This window comes from Onychomys torridus, chromosome 18 (assembly GCF_903995425.1).
Source record: "Onychomys torridus chromosome 18, mOncTor1.1, whole genome shotgun sequence".
Classification (NCBI taxonomy): Eukaryota; Metazoa; Chordata; class Mammalia; order Rodentia; family Cricetidae; genus Onychomys; species Onychomys torridus.
Genome location: NC_050460.1, coordinates 31,555,199 through 31,575,406, shown reverse-complemented (window position 1 = coordinate 31,575,406; position 20,208 = coordinate 31,555,199). Strand labels below are relative to the sequence as shown.

Genomic DNA, 20,208 nt, shown 5'->3' with positions numbered 1-20,208 from the left:
CACTCGGGGATGCTGAGGCCCTGATGCACACACAGCCCTAAGACCCACCCTGGCCTCCATTTCCCGGTTTCCCTGGCACCTCGTCCACCTGAAGATAATCCTACAGCAGAGAAGGTGGGGACACCAGCCTGTCTTCCGTGGGGTCCCTATGGGGTTGGGCCTACATAGGAGATGGCTAAGTTCTTTCTTACCAGCCCCTTTCTGTACCCACCCCTTCCCAAGGCCCTAGCCTTGAAAAGATTAGAGGACACGCAGTGAAGAGAAGTGGGGTTTATTCTAAAGACGCCACAGACCGCTGGAGAACTCCTCGCTTCCACTCAGAAACAGAGGAAGTAAGACCTTGGGAGCACATGTCCCCTCAGCCCAGAGCCTCCGTGCCCAGTGAGGCTCATGTGGACATTTGAGAGGGCTGTGGACCTGAGGTGCCCGGTGCTCCTGAACACAGCCCACCCTGGACCAAGCGTGAGGCTAGATAAGAAAGGTGGGGTGCAGGGAGACCTGGGGCTCAGCCACACGCAACCTCAGCCACCTGTCCACACTGTGGGGACCCCTCAGCCCTGCTGGCCAGGCTGTAGTAGTAATTCCGCATACGCTGTTCCACGGTCTGGAAGTCGGGGCGGTCTTCCCACCTGTAGGAGTGGACAGACCCAGAACTCAGTGTCAGCCAGAGGGCAGGAAGGGATCAAGGGGTGGGGAGTTGGGGGTGGACTTTCAGGGCCCAAAGGAGCAGGTTTGGATGAGGTCTCCTTGGTGCGAGAGCGATGGAATTCTGGGGTGTCCACTCCAAAACAAGTAGAGCTATCAGCTTACAGAACACAGATAATCCGGGAGGGTACAGGAACAGTGCATTGAGGAGCAGCGTGAAAGCTACTGCCCACAGGGAGCAGGGATGCTGGATGCAGCCATGTTGGGTATGTGAGCCAGGCACCAGTGTACATGGAGACAGATGAGGAGTTTGGGATGGAGATGGATGAACGGTGAGCAGGCTTGACCAACCGGGAGCTGTTCGTGGTACTGGAGTGGGATTTGCTAGGTGCTAGCCTCTGGTTTGGGTGTACTGGGTGTTTTCTGAGGGAGCCTGAGTTAACATGGGTTGAAATAGGATGAATGGCCCCATCCCTGCCAGCTGGACTGTTTCAAAGTCAATGCTGCGTCATTTCTTGGAGCATCAAATGCTGGAATGTCATGTTTCATAGTTGCTATAGGAGACACTTGTTTGGGTATGTCGTCTATCATCTGCTCTGGGCGGGGTTGTGGATGGGAGTTGAGTGTGTTAAGTATTCGTGTCCTGCACAAGTGGCTTCCCCGAGACACTGGACGTAGAGTGTCAGCTGGTAGGGGCTCAGGACTAAGTGCAGGAAATTCTTCTCCGGCGTGGGACACTTCACCGGCTGGGTGACAGTGTGGCTGTGGTGGTCTAGTACTGTCAGACCTGTGTGCTGGTGGTGGCAGGGGCCGTGGCTGCATTGCATGGCCAGTGTGCCGGGAAGCTAAGTAAGGATGGGCCCGGATTAAAGGTAGAATGCGGAGCATCTGAGACGCGGGTGCAGATCTTTGAGTGGAACACTAGATAGTTAAGGTGACATTGATTGGGCAGAATGACTAGACCCCCCCCTCCCACCTGGAACTCACTTGTAGGTCCAGCAGTCGCTCATAAGTGAATACATTTCGGGTGGACACTCTGGCGGGCATTCCATCCTCTTGCCCTGCTTGATGAAGTCCAGGACCTCGGGCCCCTTCATTTTCTGCCCAGGCCAGGGACAAAGGCATGTGTATGTGAGGAGCCGGGGTCCCTCACATTGGTCCCCCTCCCCCACCAGCCACTGCCGAACTCCACCCAGCCTACTTTGTAGGGCTTCTGGCCATAGGAGAAGGCCTCCCACATGGTGACCCCATAGCTCCAGACATCGCTGCGGCTGGAGAACTTCCGGAAGTTGATGCATTCTGGCGCGTACCACTTCAGGGGCCACTTCCCAGCGGAACGGGCCTGGGAAGAGGAGGTGCTGCTAGGACCCTGGGACCCCTGGCCCACCAGCCACCGCCACCTAGAGACTCCTGGGGTGACACTCACCGTGTAATAGCTGTCATCGGCGCCCAGTGCCTTGGACAGGCCAAAGTCACTGATCTTGGCATAGTGCCGATTGACCAGCAGAACATTCCGGGCAGCCAGGTCACGGTGCACGAAGTTCTTCTCCTCCAGATACTTCATGCCCATGGCCACCTGGTGCAGCAGCTCAGCCACGTTGCTGACTGGGATCTCCTCCCTGGGGTAGAGGGGGGGTGGAGTCAGCCTCGGTTCCCATGGGCATGGGCGCAGCACAGAGAGTCTGGGCAGCGGTGAGGGGGCCAGCATCTAGAAAGCTCTTGTTGCTAAGCGCTCTGTAAGCAGCAGTTCGTTGGACGTTCACAGGAGCCCTGGGTACAGATCCTGCTATCATTGCCATGGTGCATATGGGGAAACAGAGTCAGGGGTGCTACTTTGCAGTATGAGTGTGGGCATCAGAGTGCACGTAGGGCAGGCATATGTCCATGAAGGAGTGAAGGCAAGTGAGTCACACACACACACACACACACACACACACACACACACACACACACTCTGCTCTCCCAGCTCCATCCCCCAACCCTGTGAGGGGCCAGCCATCCAGGCTCACTTCTTTCCAACCAGGAACTTGTGCAGGGGCCCGCCGCTCGCCATCTCCATGACCAACATGAGCGCCTCAGCCTGGCACACGCCGATGAGCCGCACGATGTAGGGGTTGTCAAGCTGGTGCATGATCTGGGCCTCCCGCATCATCTCATCCTTGTCAGCCTTCTCTGTACTGTGCTTGAGCACCTTGATGGCCACATCGATCTGCTTCCTGCCACAGGCATGGCCACACAGCTAAGTACAGGAGTGAACTGGGCAAGTGCATGCTGCGTCTGCCTCTCTTGTCCCCTGAGTTCCATGGGGCATCCTCTGGCTCACTGCCAGGGCATCCCATCCACTCCCCAAGATGCCTGGGACTACCTCAGCCTAAGACATCTCCCCAGGGAGATGCTATAACTTCAACTTAGCCAAGCCCCCTCTCCCCCAGCATAGGCCAGTGTCTCTAGGCTTTCTACATAACTGTCCAGCCCTATCACACCCCACCCCAGAGTCTGCTTCTCAGGCAAGCTGTCACGAGACTGATACCCCAGCTCCTACTGCCCCTGACTCTGATGCCCCCACCATGGCAGAAGCGGTCCATCATACTTGCGCATTCGGTAGACTCCCTGGCGCACTGAGCCAAAGTTGCCACAGCCAAGTTCAATATCAGCCACGAGGAGGTTCTCTCGCTTCAGGAAGAGCTTCTTGTCCTTGAGCTCCTCGGGGTCACTGTAGGGGCTCTCATACACGCTCGTGTCCATGGGCATAGGTCGTTGCTTATCTGGGGACGCCACACGCGCTGGGCATACACACAGTCACACACTCCCAGGTCAGACAAGGAGATGGGGAGAGGATACAGAGGGCCAGAGACGCTCAGCCACACCAAACACATGGCCACAGGCCATGATTTACCCACCCCATGTGTCAGCATGCACGGGGATAGGCAGACACACGGGCAGGCATGCTGAGTACGAGCACAATTGTGCACAGGACAGGTCCCTGTCAATGCCTCTGGCCTTGTCATTCCTGCTAAGTCCCACAGCCCGGCCAGGGACCCTGCTTTCAGTAGGGCATGAGCCCACCACCACCTCCACCTCTGCCAGCTCACCTGGTTCAGGGGTATATCCATCTGAGTTCAGGGTGTCAACACGTCTCTGAGGCTAAAGGTCACAGAGTCAGCAGCAGTCAGCCAGACCCAGCCCTCTTACAGGACCCATGCACGCTGCGGACACCCCAGGGACCGTCTCCTCTGTAGCCATCTTTCCTCCACCCCAACCTCCCTGAAGTTATCCATCCAATACCCAAGTCCCAACCCTGAGGTGCCACTGGCTCACCTGAGTAAATGTGGACGGGTGGGCTGGGAGTGTGGGTGCAGCAGCTGTTGGGGAAGGGAAGGGACTGTGAGTACGGGACATGGCCTCCTGCACACTTGCTGCCTCCCGCCTGCCCCCCTCACCTTCAGCGCTGGCACTACTGTTGGGGCAGGCCTCCTTCAAGCGGTAAATGAGCCCATCCGCCTTCAGCTTGAGGTACTCCACCAGCTGTGGAAGGGGGTGTCAGGTGGGGCCTTCCCAGCCCCCAGGAGCTCAGCAGCCCATCACAGGGTTCTCCTTGGAACACGGTCGGCCTACCTGCCAGAGCGTGTCGAACTTGGTGCCTTCGGGAATGCAGAACTTGCCAGCCTTGTCCTGGCTTATGAGATAATGGTACACAGTTTTCCCATAGACGAGGGACAGCGCATATGTACCCTGCTCCTTCCGGGGCCTCAGTCTGGAGGGGGAGAAAGGGTGTCACCCCTACAGCAATGGGTGACTTCCTGTGCCTCAGTTCCCTCTACTAACACACGTGCTACGGGCTCCACACCCAGAACCTCCCGAAGCAGCCGCAGAGAATGGGAAAGCCACAGATGGGTGCCACCAAACTTCTGCACCTTTATGGGGACCATGGGGGAGAGGGGCAGAGAGGGCAATGCTGAGTACACGGGAAACATGAGGTAATCCAAAGGCAGACTTGAATCCACTGGCCCACAGTGGATATGGAGCCATGGGGGCGGATCACCCACACACAGGAGCCACCTGCTCCTCCACAGTGGTGAGATTCTTGCTACACACTGGGAGACAGTCATCCTAGGGGTACCCAACCATCAGCGGTATTTTCAGCCATATGTTTGACTAACCATGGAGGGACAGAGGAACCCATAATCCTTGTGTGTATACACACACACACACACACACACACACACACACACACACACACACATGAAACACCATGGCAAAGTCATTCAACACCTCAAACAACACAGCATCATTTGAGGAGTACTTCCCTACCCATGAATGACACTCAGCTACTGTGGTGGTTTCAATGAGAATGCCCCCCATAGGCTCATATATTTAAATGCTTGTTCCCTAGATGGTGGACCTGCTTGGGAAGGATTAGGTGTGACCTTGTTGGAGAAGGTGTGTCGATGTAAAATGTAAGAACTATGCCAAGTCAGAAGGACCTGGGCACTGCCTCCACCACCCCGTTCTATACCCAGACTTCCCACGTCTTCCTCCAAGGTCCAGCCTGATGAGTACCCCAGAACACCCAGTCCTCATTGTTCCACAACCTGCCAGATCTAGTCTGGGTTCCACAACTAGTGCCCCACTCTAGTCTGGACACCTGTGCCTGCACTGCAGCCAAGCTCTGGGCCTCCACAAAGGCCTGCTCCTACCCACAACCACCCACAGGTTGCTGGTGAGTCACCTTCACCACCCCACTATGTATCCAGACTTCCTATGTCCTCCTCCAGGGTCTACCCCAGTGACATTTTTTTTGACCCACTAGATTTAGCCTGGGTCCCACAACCAGTGTACAGCCTAGTCTGGCCTTCACTGCTGAGGAGCCCTAGGCTTGGCTCAGGACTGTCCCTACCCATCCCCCAAACCAAAGGACTCTCCAAGTCACAGCCAACCTTTCCACTCAAACAGATCTACCTCCCACACTCCAGGCTTGGGACAGAAAGCAGCCCAGTCCTCTGTCCACCTGGACTCATTCCACCCAAGTCATTTCCAAACTCTAGACCCAGCCTTCCCCTAACCTGCTCTGCCCAAATTCAGAACGAGGAAAGTCACACACTCAGACTGCATCACAAGAATACTAATATGAAAGATCAAGCCAGTCTCTCCTCTCCAGAACCCACCAGTTCTGAAGAAATGTTTGCCAATGAGAATTACCTAGATCAGAGGTTCTCAATCTGTGGGGCATGACCCCCTTGGGGGTAGAATGACCCTTTCACAAGGGTCACCTAAGACCATCAGGAAACACAGATACTTACATTAGGATTCATAACAGTAACAAGATTACAGTTATAAAGTAGCAACAATAATAATTTTGTGGTGGAGGGTCACCACAACGTGAGGAACTGTATTAAAAGGACTCAGCATTAGGAAGGCTGAGTGAGAACTCTTGTCCTAGAGGAACCCCAGGACACAGAATTTAGTCCATCATAAACCTCCACTGGGATGTGAAACTCCCAAAGAATCAATAAAAAAGTTAAAGTTTCAAAAATAAACAAATAAACCTCCTCTGGGGATTCAGGGAGGCTAAAGAAGACACAAAGGAACAGCTGGATGGAATGAAGGGAAAGAGCTCCAGGAGAATAACTGCCTGAGCAGTGGTCAGGAGAACACAGACAGATGATGGAAATGATGACAATCCAGGACTGAGATGGAAGTTAATCAGGAGATGGAAACATTGAAGAGAACTCAAGCCCAAATGAAGATGGAGTTGAAAAGGCCAATAACTCAATTAGAACCCTCCAAAGAAAGCCTTACACGTAGAATGAATCAGACAGAAGACAGAATATCTGATTCCAAAGATAAAATAGAGACTCTACACCAAATCAGTGAGGAACATGAAAAAAAAAATTAAAACAGGAAATTTGGGACACCATGGGGGGGGGAACCCTAGAACTACAGGCATAGATGGAGAAAAACCCCAAGTCAATGGCACAGACCAGATCTTCAACAAGACTGTAGAGCAGAACTTCCCCAAACTAAAGAAAGACACACCCACACAGATACAAGAAAGACCCAGAGCACCAAACAGACAAGACCAGGAGAGAGAGCCCGCATGGCGTATCTTAGTTAAAACATGCAGCAAACATAACAGAGAACGTGTAGAGAAAAATGCAAGAGGAATGTGGTCACGTGTAAAGGGAAAGCTGTCAGGATAAGAGCTCCCAGTGAGAACTTTGAAAGCCCCGACCGAGCACAGTGAAGAAAGACACCTCCCTCAAGAGCCTAGAAATATCCCTCCAACTCACAGCCTAACTCCGTCAGGTAGGGTAAAATATCAAAAAGAATTTTACTGTATAAGATTTCTTACTGTTTTTTAAATCATGCATATGGAAGGTGGGGTATGTGCATGTGAGTGCAAGTGTCCGTGGAGGCCAGAGGTGTTGGACCCCCTGCCCCTGACCTGCAGTTACAGGTGAATGTAAACCACCCCACAATGATGCTGGGAACCAAACTCGGGTCCCCTAGAAGAGCAGTACCACCTCTCCAGCCCTGCATACACATGCTTTTTTTTTTAATCCAACACCAGCAGAATCCTGGAGAGAAGGGCATCTCTGAGGAGACCCACAGACCTCAGTGTGTGGTGAAAAATCAAGTCAGTTCCTCCAAGGGGATCCTGGGAAAGGAGCATCCCTGTGGTAGGAGGCAGAGCAATGATCCAACCCGGCAGGACTCAGGCACCCATGAGAAGGGTGGACCTGGGAATTGTCTCCCAAAGGTTCTTGAGGTGAACACAGAGGTTCCCAGAGTCATGGAAAGAGGCAACCACCAACTTTCTCCATATGTGGATGCCTGAGTGTTATCTGGATCACATTTATACACACACACACACACACACACACACACACACACACACACACACACACACACAAAACAAAACAAACAAACCAAAAAAAAAAAAAAAAAAAAAAAAAAACCTTACACCCAAGCAAGAAAGCTCCTGCTGGCAGGTTTTTCAAATGCCCAGCTTCAGAGGGTCTCCAACCATGACAAACTCATGAACAACCCCCAGCTGTGGCTCAGACACGCACAGACCCACAGTCACATAGGAACAAGAGCTGACATTTAACGCCATCTTGCTCATGTTCCTGCTTTACATGTATTAATTCATGAGCTCCTTTACACAGGTCCCAGGCAGGTACTGCTAGAGGACAGGTTGAAGTAGTTGCGTCAACATCCCGGAGCCCCCAGAGCCTCTACCTCTCTCAATATAAAAGCCAGGGCCACCCCCCTCACTAATAACTTCAGGAACACTGGCCTCAGTGTTCTCCAACATGCCAAGTTAATTCCTGCCTCTGGACCTTTTCACCTGGCCACCACGTTTGTTAGAAGCACCCTGCACCCCAAAACATCTTTTCTATGTTGTTTGGTTTGGCTTTTCTGGGGTGGGAGTCGAACCCGGGTCCTCTTACCTGCTAAGGAAAGGCTCCATCATGATCTACCTCCAACCCTCCTCCTGCGGCTCCTCTTTCACCTTCTCACATTCTCAGTAAGCCCCCCTCAGCGGCCTCACTGTAGCCCCTTCGCACCCACCCCACACAGCGTTCACCTCCATCTGACGAGGGTCCTGTTGGGTTCCCGTCTCCTTGAGACAGTCACCTCTGTCTAGTCATATCATTTACCCAGCCCAAGTCCCACAGCCTGCGGATGGCAAAAAAAGCTGAGCTCAACACAGATGCGGCCAACTTCGGAGTCCTCCCTGTTCAGAGAGGACGTTACCGTACCAAAGCACCCGTGCGCATGCGCACAGCGACAGTCGCCCTATGGGCCCCGGGGCACACTCAGGTCTCAGCCCACCCGGCCCCTCATCACCTGGAACCCCCCGTGCCCCACATACAGGAACTTGCCGTCTGTCTGCTGGCCGGAATAGAGTTTGCGTTCAGCCTCCTCGCGAGTCAGGCTGCTGTGGTACCAGGGCATCCGCTCATGGGCTGTGGTGGCAATGAGCTTCTCCACTTGTGGGGCCTGGCTGATGATGGCCTGTTCCAGGGCATCGCCCTGAAGACAGGAGGGGAGCGCTGTGGGCGTGGCCAAGTGGACAGCCCCCGGAACCGGCTTGCACCTCTAGACCCTCCAGAACCCACCCCACTCGGCACAACTAGGGTGCATCTGCAAGGGGGTACCCTCCACTAGCCCTCAGGTCTCCCTCCTAACCCAGCCAGGGAGGCACGGTAGCCAGGCCTCACCGCCTAGCCCAGCTCGGAGCTCATCAACTTCAAGACCCTACACAATTTCCAGCTCAGGCACAGCACATGTTGTGAACTACAGCCCACAGTCCCTGTCTGCCATCCTGCTGTAGGGCGCACGCCCGCCCCTTCACGGTCTTCAAGCCCAAGAGGTGCCACTACCTTTAAGCCTGTCATAGTCACAGCATTGCTCAAGCTGCGCAAGACAAATTACCACCGTCGCCAGCAAGCCCGGACCTAATGTCCTCCTTCCAGGTCACGGGCTCAACCAAGGCCTACACTTGCTTCCAAATCCCAGATCTTGGAGCATCATGCCAGCCAGTGAAGAAGACATCGCATGCCTGGCCACCGTCAGGCCCCGCCCACGTCCCCTCTGGCCACACCCCCTCTGGCCACGCCCTCACCTCCAGCTTCCAGGTCTGGCGCACGTAGTCGCGCACCATGGCATCGCGCAGGCAGTCGAAGACCCCGGGTTGCGGCTCCAGGCCGGGCGGCCGGTTGCACGGCTTCCGCAGGTTGCAGGGCAGCCCGTCGGGGTCTTGCGAGTAGAACTGGCAAAGCTCAGCTGGGCCGCAGTGCGCCTTCCCGCCCGCGATGGCGTAGGTGCCGTTGAGTTGGCGCTCGATGGGAAAGTGGTGGAAGCGCACGTCGTGCACCAGCGACAGCACGTAGCCCCCCAGCGAGCGCAGGCACTGGCGTAACAAGAACAGCCCGTCGGCCATGCCTGCCAGCTTCAGATGCTCCTCGGCCTCGGCGCGCGAGATGCTGCCGTAGAAGAAGGGCAGGTGCGCTGCGGGGTCGGGCATCGCCGGGCCCTGTGGGTGCAGAAAGGCATGCAGAAAAGCGTCAGGACCCGCAGCCCTTCCCGAACCCCGGCCTTCGGGGCCAGAGAGAGCCCACGAGGATGGCCATCTATGGGGTATAGCCAGAGGCACCTCATCTTTGCACCGGAGTCGGTTCCAGAGAGGAGTGGCAGTGTCCTGGGCACCCATCCGGGTCTGCAACCCACGTTGGACTTTTCAGAATCCCGTGCACAGTGCATCCAGACACCCTAGAGGTCCCTATGCCTGAACCGACCCTTCATGTCCCAAACACATGGGTTTCTTTTGTTTGTTTTGTTGCGTTTCAAGCTAGATGCTGAGGATATTATCTATAAAATATTGTCGTCCCCTGCTCTCTTGAAAGTCACACAAGCTGAGGAGGCAGCGGTCAGTAATGTGATAGACAAGAATGACCATTACCGTTGCAGACTGAGGTCAGGATGTGAAGAGTGATGTTAGAGAGAAAAGGTTTCCATAGCTAGAAGGGCCACCTCTTTTGAGCCCAGAGCAGAAGGATGAGGAATAGCCACCTCCTCAGAAACCATGAAGGGGAGAGAGTCAGGCAGAGCAAAGCTAACAAGCAGCTCATCAGAGAACCTGGCCCCAGCCTTCTCCACTTCCCAGTGGGTGCCCTCGGCCTTTATAATTCCCCTTGCCCTGCTCCTCGGCTTTGCTGAACCAGTTTCAGAAAGCAGGAGTTGATCTGAATATCCATCCCTAGAAAGATGTTAGTTCTGGTGCAGCTGTTAAACAAAATGAGTGTGTGGTTGGGGGAGAAAAGAAAAGTGGGGAGGAGGGAGGGGGAGACAGGCATGGTGGCTCCTGTCTGTAATCCCAGCGTTTGGGAGGCTGAGGCAAGAGACTCACATGATGCATGGATGTATGGATGTATATATGAATGTGTGGATTATGTATATATGGATGGATGGATGGATGGATGGATGGATGGATGGATGGATGGATGGGATGGGTGGGTAGGTGGATGGATAGATGGATGAGTGGATAAATGGGTGGATGGATAGATAGATAGATAGAGTTGGATGACAGGTAGATAAGATAGATAGATAGATAGATAGATAGATAGATAGGTAGGTAGGTAGGTAGATAGATAGGTAGATAGATACTGATAGGCAATAGTTTACAATTGTCTACCCTAAAGTGCCTGGAGTGATGCTAATGTCCTGTCATGTTAGGGCTTGGGGTACGCCGGTGTTTGAATTAATCAAAACCCAGTGTGCACCTAAGATTCATTGTATTTTCTCCTCTAGGGAGAACTACTCAGTACTGAGCCCCAGCTGCAGATCTGCATGCAGAATGTTCGGGCTGTGGTGGGTGCTGTGACTGCAGTGTTGAAAACATCTAGTATAGACAACAGAGGGGGGAATGGATAAAAAGGTTGTAAACTCTTGTTATGCACAGTAGTTCTAGAAAAATCTCTGCAAACACTGAATAGTAACTACTGAAGAACAGATGCAGGCTTAGATTCCCTGGCCATGTGGCCAAAATGTAACTGTTGGGAGGGAGGTTGAGGTGGGGGTTTCATATAGCCCAGGTTGGCCTTGAATTCACTATGTTGCTGAGACTGTTTGAGTTCCTGATCCTCCTGCCTCCACCTCCCATGTACTGGGATTATAAACCTGTGCCAGTACACCAGGCATAAAGGTACAGCCTAGGCTGGCCTTGAACTTGTGATTCTCCTGTGTCATCCTCTTCAGCATTTGCCTACCATCAGCAGGTTCCCATCACAGTTGTCTGTACCATCTGTGTGTGTGTTTTGTGTGTGTGTGTGTGTGTGTGTGTGTATGTGTGTGCGCGCACACACTCCTGCCTTACTGAATACACATTGTTGGGCTAGAGCTGGACCTCTGTGGTAGAGCATCTGCCTGTCATGGAAAGGCCCAGGAAATGTGCCACCCCATAAAAACAAGAGCCCCATATGGCTCATGCTCAGTGGTGACGTGATTATCAGTGACTCAATATTCTTTCCATTCTGTGTGTATCTGCAAATTGTGGGAAAACACATTATTTTGAGGATTGCAAAGTTCAGCTAGCAGATGAATTCTCAAACACGGAATCTGTGAATAATGAGGGACAATCTCCATGAGAAGCAGAGCAAAATGTCTGTAGAATCCAGGGGTGAGCAGGAAAAGACAATTCATTCTTTCCATTCTCTGTATTCTTGCTTTTATGCAATGTTGGGGAGGAAAGTTAGTTCATCATAACAATTACTTGTTATCTACTTAGCTGACCCAGGAAGGGCTCTTGGGCATAAACTGTGATAAAGAAGGGACTCAGTGTCCTTATACACACAAGGGCAGGGGGTAGAAGCATAGGCTTGGTAGATGTGTCCAGGAATGGGCAGAGATGGTGGCTGAGGCTGAGAAAGATGCTTGGATGGGACCAGGCCAAGGCCTTTGTCTGGGAAGCTGGGGGCTGCTGATCACAAGGTACAAATACAGGATGGGAAGCCAGGCTTGACAGGCCTCTGGATGCCCACCTCCGACAGTCAGTGATCAGAAGCCTGCATAATCAGCAGTGCTGTCTGTTTCTACCTGGAGAAGGGTGATGTCTAAACTGGCATGATGATACACACTTGTGATCCCTGCACTTGGGAGGCTGAGGCAGGAGGATTGAGCTCCAGGCCAGCCTGGGTAGGATACAGAGTTAAGGCCAGCTGAGAGAGTGAGACCCTGTCTCAGAAAGCCAAACAATGAAATGGAGGGAAGGGTGAGAGGGAGGGTCTTTTCATTTTTGTATTTTTTTGAGCTGAGGACCGAACCCAGGGCCTTGCACTTGCTAGGCAAGTGCTCTACCACTGAACTAAATCCCCAACCCTTCACTTTAAAAATCATTTTTGTATATGAGTGTTTAGTGGACATGTATGTCTGTGCACCATGTGTGCATGCCTGGTGGCCATGGGGATCAGAAGAGGGTGGAGTTATACACAGTTATGAGCCCCCATGTGGATGCTAGCAGCCAAACCCAGGTCCTTTAGAAGAGCAGCCCATGCTCTTAATCACTGAGCCATCGCTCCAGCCCCAGGAGACCCTTTTTAAAAACATCCATGAGAGTATTTGAAACAAGTCACAGGCTCCTTGGGGGAAAAAAATGGAACCTGACAGAAAAACCTCCATAGGAGTGTTGTAGCAATTTTATTCATAACTGTCAAAAGTTGAAAGTAATGTAACTATTTCCCAACAGGCAAAGAGAAGCCGGTGCCTACAGAGTGGAGGGCACAGCATCGTGCAGAGTGAGCAGACCCAGCAGCTGCGAACCAGGCCCCAGCCAGAACTGCAGCGTGGAGCCCATGTCAGTGGCATCGGGTGGGGGTGACTACAGGGGCCTGAAGGAATTGGGGAATAGTCTCTCGACTGCACCCATTCATCAGATCAGAGCTCTTCTATTGGTGGTTTGTGGACTACTCTGTGTGGGCTGGAAAGGCAGCTGGGAGGTTTAGACATGTCAGCAGTAATGGGAGCAGGAAAATTTACATGGGCCAGGTTGGCTCCACCCCTGCCTCCACCTCTCAGACTTCCACCCACCTCTCATCCAGCCTGGTGTCCTGCTCCACCCCTGGCTACTCTGGCACCAACAACACCATCATAAACAGGGTGTGAGAAGCACCCGCTCTTCAATGCCAGGTCCTCTGAGTGATGGTTATCATGTCCCCTCCCTCCTGCTTGGCCTCACATCTCTCTGGTTCTTATGAGCTCCCTAGCTTAGCTCCCTTGGGCCCTGATACTTTCTATGGGCTTGTATGTGTTCTCCCCACTCCCTCCTCCCTCCCTCCCTCCCCCCCCCCTTCCCTAAGTCTTGTCCCTGTACTTGGTTATCCTGTCAGGAGCTCACAGGCTCTACACGCACCTCTCCCCCAAGCCAGATCTCTAGCCTGATGTTCGTTTGTGTTCCCAATACCTCCTTTGATCTCTACCAACTGTTTCTATTAATACAAACCGAGATGCAGATCTCACACGCAGAGTGCCTGTGGTTAGCTGAGCCCCCACAGTCTGTTTCCACTTGAGCTGAGCTCGAGGGTCCACAGGCTGCTCCTAGATGATTCTTCACCAGAGCGTCTTCTGCTTGAGAACCAACTATGCCTCCCTCATTGGATCGAAACTCCTCCGCCCTCTGCCCCAACCAGGCTGGGTTACTTGCTTCCTTCGGGCTCACTTCCAGATGTTCACCCCTGCACTACTCCACTAAATATGCCCTCCCTGGCTAGCCCTCTCTGTCTCCCCAAACCCAGCTAGCCCCTCCTGGGCAACTCCTAAAGCTGCTTTACAGTGTGTAAGGCTGAAGGATGTGGGGTTGGGGGGGGGGACGCTTGTCTGGTGGTAGGGTCTGCAACAAGACTGGTCTCTGGAGCAGGAAACTGTGGCAGGAAGCTGTCAGTCACATGGTTTGAGCATCTCTGCCCTACAGGGCCACAGGTGCAGCCTGGGTAGTCAGAAGTTGATTATAGAAGAGGATCTGGAGAAGGCTGGTTCTCAGAGCCTAGTCCAAGGCTACAAACCAAGATTGGTATCTAAGACCAAAGGCCAAGGTGGCTCAGAGGCAGGAGTTTACCCTGTTTCTGTTCTACCCACCATCCCACTACTGGTGACAGTTATGATAATCATGCCCGGCCGACAGGCAGCCAGTGTGGTGGGGGGCACTGGATCCCTGTGTCTGCACCCACCTCCCTGGCCTTTCTGGTCCATCCTCATTCTATTCCTGCAACATGGTGGCCAAGTCTTTAGAGACACTGTAGCCAGTGATGCTGAGACCATCAGAGGAAGACAGAGGCAGAAGATGAAGGGCTGGGAGCAAGACGCTGGCACTGGTGTTTATGCTGTCTCCCATCTGCAGGCCAGGTCAGTGTGGCACAGATGCTCCCAAGAGCTGGTTCCCCCACAGCCTCCCAGTGTGAACCAAGACTCAGGGCCAGTTCATCACTATCTGTCCTGAGTTGTGTCCTTCAAACCCTCCAGGACCCTGGGTCCAGCCTGGGCTGACTCAAGGGCTTAGTTGGGGAGGAGAGCAGGCAGAGCTTGGGTTGAGAAGCTTGTTATGCGAATCTCTGTGAGTTCGAAGCCAGCCTGGGCTACCAAGCGAGATCCAGGAAAGGCGCAAAGCTACACAGAGAAACCCTATCTTGAAACACACACACACACACACACAAAAAAAAAAAAAAAGAAGCCTGTTATGGTCTTTGATCCTTCCCATTCCAGGATTATAACCACATATTCTCCTACATTGCCCTAAGACACAACAATGAAGGCCAGGGTAAATGGACATAGCTGGACTGCACACCTAGTCACCAGGGCTGCCTTCCGCTCTGCAAAGTGGATACTGTCGCCATCAATGACCCCTTTATTAACCTCACCACATGGTCTACATGTTCCAGTATGACTCTGCCCATGGCAAGTTCCAGGGCACAATCCTGCTCCCAGAAGAAAACTCATCAACAGGAAGGTCATCTCCGTATTCCAGAGTGAGAGGTCACCAACATCAGACCAAGTGATGTTGGTGCCGAGGGTGTTGCGAGTTCTTCTGGTGTCTTCACCACCATGGAGAAGGCCAGAGTACACTTGAAGGGTGGAGTCAAGAGGGTCGTCATCTCTGCCCTTAGGCTGATGCCCCTATGTTTACAGTGGGTGTGAACCACAAGAAGTAGGATGACTCATTCAAGATTGCCAGCAGTGTACCCCACCAACTGCTCAGCCCGCCCTGGTCAGTGTCATCCATGACAACTTTGATATTCTTCAGGGACTCACGGCCATACTCCATGCCATCGCCACCACCCAGAAGACTATGGATGATCCCTCTGGGAAACCATGGCCTGGGGCCCTGAGGATGCCCAGAACATCATCTCTGCATTCACTGGCACTATGAAGGTTGTAACTCATCCCAGCACTGAGCAGGAAGCTCTCGGACCTTCCACGGGTCTGCTGTGGATCTGACCGGCCACCTGGTTGCCAAATCCAGTAACATCAAGCAGCTGGTGAAATAGGCATCAGAGGGTCTCCTGAAAGGCATCCTGGGCCATACTGAAGACTGTCTGCTGATACTTTAATAGAGACCCACATTCCTCCACCATTGACACTGGAGCTGGCATTGCCCTAGGTGGCCACCTTGACGAGCTCATCTCCTGGTATAACAAGCTCAACTATAGTCCGAGTCCCCCGGACCCCCTCTTTTGTGGGCAGGTTTCATGAAAGACAGGGTTTCTCTGTATATCCTTGGCTGTCCTGGAACTCACTCTGTAGACCAGGCTGGCCTCGAACTCAGAGATCCACCTGCTTCTGCCTCCTGAGTGCTGGGATTAAAGGCGTGCAACACCACCGCCTGGCTCACACTTTATTTTCTTGAAACAAAGCCTTGCTAATTCCAGGCTGGGCTTGAATTTACGGTCCTTTTGCCTTTGCTCCCCAAGTGCTCAGATTACAGGCATGTCTCACATACTTCCTCTTACTCATCCACAATCACCACATCTCTGTTCTAGGTCCTGGTGCTCTCCCCAATCCTCTCCCTCTGACCCCCCAGTCTTTACCCAGAGTCTCCATGAAGCCATGCTTGCTTAATTCCTAGGCCACTCTGAGCTCCCCACAATAGACACAGCACAGGTATTTGTCCCTCAGTAGGGTCCCATCTTGATCACATGATAAGCACCAGTGACCGCAACGAGATGTACTGAATATGCCGTGAGGGTGATAGGCCCCTTCCTGGCTTTCCTGACATAGGGCAGATTTGAATCACACAGTCTCAGATCTTCTAGTAAATGTCAGTGGTGGTGTGGATTGAGTTGGAGAGCTGAGCTCCCCACTGTTCTTAGACTAGACTAGGGACGATGCTCAGAACTGTGGAGCTGCAGACTCCAGGTACCAAGCGCAGGGCCTGGCCCCTTCCTGAGTTAGCACACCCACTCTGCCTTCTCTCAGCCATGGGGGCCTCCTTAAACTATTTATTCAAGTCCCTCTGAGGGGCTGCAGCGATCATAGTCCGAGCTCAGGGCCTCTGCGCTGCTTACGCCTCCCTCCCACCCCCCGTTCCTCCACTTCATTCAGGTCTGTTCCCTGACCTCCCTCTAGTGCAGCCTCCCCTTGGCGCTCCATCCCAATGCCAGCTCATTTCCCTTCACCACTAAATATGGTACACGTGTGTCAATATGCTGACATCTTTATCCCCTGCATGCTGCAAGTACAGAATTTTTGCATTTTCTTTGGCCACAAATACTGGGGAGCCAAAGACTGCAATCGGCTGTGATGGACAAGGGCACCCCTTCAAGAGCATGGCAAACATGAGGGTCACAGGAAGGTCTAGGAGTAGGTGTGGGGGCTTCACCCACTAGCACATGGGGCACAGTAGACTTGCCCCACAGTAGACTTAGGCTACCCATGCCTTTGTCCTGGCCATGTGCTTAGTGTTTCCAGTTACTCTTCCCTGCTAGAAAGTTCCTGGTTCCCAGGTTTCCACCACCCTCCCCAGGCTGCATCAAGTGCCTGGGAGGGGAGCCTTCCATAGCCACAACCTCCCACATCCTAGCCCTGATGGCCCGCATGGTCACCGTCTGTCAGATCTTCTGCTCCTGTCTGTGCCTGGCTCCTCAAGGCACATCCACACAGCCAGTTTTCTGGTACAGCCGCCACTCACTGCCACACTGAGAACAAGGCCAGCTGTTCCCTTACGGGGCTGTGTGACATCCTTTAGGAGCTACTCCGATTACCCTGCTCCTCGGCACAATTGCTACATGGGAACCATTACTCCCATCCCTCAGCTGGGGGAACTGACTCTCAGAAAGACTGATGTCACGCTCCCAATCTGACCCACAGTCTCTCAGACCCAGTCGAAACTGAACACTGATGTCTCCAATTAACATCCATAGGGCGGAACAAAATCCAGAGTTGATCCAAGCCCCTAGGGACTCCACGTTCCCCAAAGACCCCAACACTGCAGTTGAATTACTTAGACTGTCAAGGCCTAGAGAGCTGGGCTGCTGGGGGTCAGAGATGGGTCTCCAAATCCAGCAATCTGAGCATCTGTTAAGTGATGGGACAATGTCCCTCCACCCCCTGAAGTAAGGTGAGTCCTCCAACTCTGTCCTGGGTGCTAGGACTGTGAGACCCATAAGCAAGGTGGTCTCTGCTCTCTGGTCTCAAGCTATAGGACAGTAAAAGGACACAGGAGTCCCTGTAGAGTCGAGGGACCGACGTGGGAAGGGCTGTGCTGTGTGTGACAGGGTGTTTGACAACATTCTTGGCATCTGTCCATTGCACGCCTGGATTCCTCAAGTCAGTATCCAAAATGTCTCCAGACACTAGCAGCTGGCCCTGGAGACAGGGGGTGTCAGATGGCTCTAGATCAGAATCACTCCCCTTCCGATGGTTCTGGGACCTGAGCAGGGGTGGTCAGTATGGGGTGGTCCAGGTACTTCAGGCCCCCTGGAAGTTTCCAGAATCTGTGGAGATCAGAGCCTGGGACCATCAAGAGCTAATGATAACAATTAGCACCATAACAACCAATTACATGGTGCCTACTATGTCCCTGAACAATTGGCACCATAGCAACCAATTATATGGCTCCTACTATGTCCCTGAGTGCTAGCTAGTGTGTTCCCTTAACCCCTAAGAGAACCCTGTGAAGGAGCTGTGGGATACGGAAGCTATGAAACCACAGAAAGGTGGAGTGACTTCCCTGAGGTCACACAGCAAGTAGCAGGCAGACCCAGACAGCCCCAGGACCCCTGGCCCTCCAGTGTGAACATCAACGCCATCCAGGCTGCTTGCCTACCCAGGAACCTGCCAGCCTTGCACAGGTGAGACAAAAACACTTTGAGATTTGAAAAGAGTCTTCGGTTTGCCAGAGGAACCTCTGCCGGTGGCACCTAAGGTCTTCCATCCTAGGAGTTTGTGACCCTAATCTTTCAGCAAGGCCTTAGTAAGCACCTACTGTGTGCTTAATGCTCTAGCTAAGACAAGAGCAGCGAATGTTACCCACTGCAACCTGTTCACCACACGGAGCTCTGATATTTCCCTCCAAGACCCTGCCTCTCCCAGCCTCTTACTCAACAAACAAGCCAAGCATGTATCGGGGAAGCCACATTTGTATCTGCTTTTAACATACATACACAAAGTGAGGCTCAGAGAGGCCAAGACACTTGTCAAGGACACACAGCCATCAAGCAGACATTGAGTGCTTGGCTCCTTTGCCTCTGGCTCTCTGCCTACAAGTGGAGCCTGAATTGAGTCCCTCACGGATACCAAGGGCATTTTGTTGTTCAAGTTCACAGTCCTGTTGGACCAGCCTGCTTCTCGCTGCTTCCTGGATCCAACAAGCTGTTCCAATAGGATCCCAGGGACCCAGAAAACATCTTTTATCCAAACACACTAGAGTGCCGGCACCCCACAGGAGACCTGCTTCCCCAGGGGGTGCCCATTACCCCCTTCTCCAGCTGGAGACCTCCAAGCTCAGTCCTTTAAATCTTTCTCATCCTACCTGGCTCACAGCTACCACTCTGTCCTTGGCCACCAGAAGCGGGCCACCTTCAGGATTGGCTAAGGTACCGCTCCATCCTAGCAGCCTTACCACATGCTATATGATCCAAGCCAGGAGGCCACCCGTGGACCTGTCCCCACCACTAGAGCCTACCCAAGCCCAGCCTCAGGCCCTGTGGTCCCCACCCTCCTCACACAGAAGTGAAGGCAAGACAGTGACACCAGTTCACTCACCCTCCCTCTGGTCACCTGGTGCTCTGGTCACCTTGGATGGTCATGGGAACCATGCACGGGACAAAAGCCAGAAAACGGCCACTCACCTGGACACCCCCGGCAGTACCACAGTTCACGGGGCACGGCAGGGCCTAGCCGGAAGGCCTGGTGTCCCCCAGAGCTCTTTTTTCTCACCAACAGCTTTCTCTGCAGCTCAACCTATTTCCTTGACGCGAAGACAGGAAAGAGAGCTGTGTTTGAAGTTGACGTCAAAGCAACAAAATGCTGTGTTCAAGGAAAATCACAGGCCGCACGCTCCTGGCGGGGCAGAGTGCACTTCCGGGGGCCAGGCAGCGTCAGCCACAAGGTTGGGACCAGAAGAGGAAGGTGAGGATTGCAGCAACCAGGACTCCTAGGCTCCTGGGCACAGGCTGCTGCTGCCCTCAGTGAGCCCCAAACTGAGGGAGAGAAGAAGGGACCTGGAGTGCTGAGAGAGAGGGATACATTCTGGAAAGGAGGGGTCCCCAGAGTGTGCCTGACCTGGTTAAGGTTACTCCTGCTGAGATGAAACACCATGACCAAAGCATCTTGGGGAGGAAAGGGTTTATTTGGCTTACACTTCCATATCACAGTGGATTATTGAAGGAAGTCAGGACAGGAACTCAAGCAGGGCAGGAACCTGGAGGAGGCAGGAGCTGAGGCAGAGGCCATGGAGGGGTGCTGCTTACTGGCCTGCTCCCCATAGCTTGCTCAGCCTGCTTTCATATAGGACCTATATGAACCCAGGGCCACTAGCCCAGGGGTGGCCCCACCCACAATGGGCTGGAC

General features: G+C 53.2%; 1 protein-coding gene across 6 annotated transcripts; it reads right to left on the bottom strand.

The window, feature by feature from the left end:
- Nucleotides 1-255: 255 nt before the first annotated feature.
- LOC118570098 (tyrosine-protein kinase ZAP-70) lies at nucleotides 256-19,627 on the bottom strand. 6 transcript variants are annotated; one of them, XM_036168478.1, is made up of 13 exons: nucleotides 19,488-19,627; nucleotides 9,278-9,688; nucleotides 8,525-8,685; nucleotides 4,261-4,399; nucleotides 4,086-4,170; nucleotides 3,964-4,007; nucleotides 3,738-3,789; nucleotides 3,236-3,428; nucleotides 2,655-2,861; nucleotides 2,072-2,264; nucleotides 1,847-1,987; nucleotides 1,633-1,745; nucleotides 256-629 (listed from the first exon to the last, which is right to left on the bottom strand). In XM_036168478.1, exons 2-13 carry the CDS (start codon nucleotides 9,677-9,679, stop codon nucleotides 506-508), a joined length of 1,854 nt encoding a protein of 617 aa, XP_036024371.1. In that variant the 5' UTR covers nucleotides 9,680-9,688; nucleotides 19,488-19,627; the 3' UTR covers nucleotides 256-505. The 6 variants fall into 6 exon arrangements, with proteins under 6 accessions (XP_036024371.1, XP_036024372.1, XP_036024373.1 ...); XM_036168479.1 differs by having other exon boundaries at nucleotides 3,236-3,410; nucleotides 19,488-19,622; XM_036168480.1 differs by lacking the exons at nucleotides 9,278-9,688; nucleotides 19,488-19,627 and adding an exon at nucleotides 9,036-9,228.
- Nucleotides 19,628-20,208: the final 581 nt, after the last annotated feature.

Excerpts from the sequence above, each read along its gene's own strand:
- LOC118570098 (XM_036168478.1), bottom strand. The coding sequence starts at position 9,679 with ATGCCCGACCCCGCAGCGCACCTGCCCTTCTTCTACGGCAGCATCTCG. Across the intron at positions 3,429-3,737 it reads TGGATATACCCCTGAACCAG|CGCGTGTGGCGTCCCCAGAT; the intron begins GTGAGCTGGCAG and ends GTGTATGCCCAG. Across the intron at positions 1,988-2,071 it reads CCGATGACAGCTATTACACG|GCCCGTTCCGCTGGGAAGTG; the intron begins GTGAGTGTCACC and ends TCCTCTTCCCAG.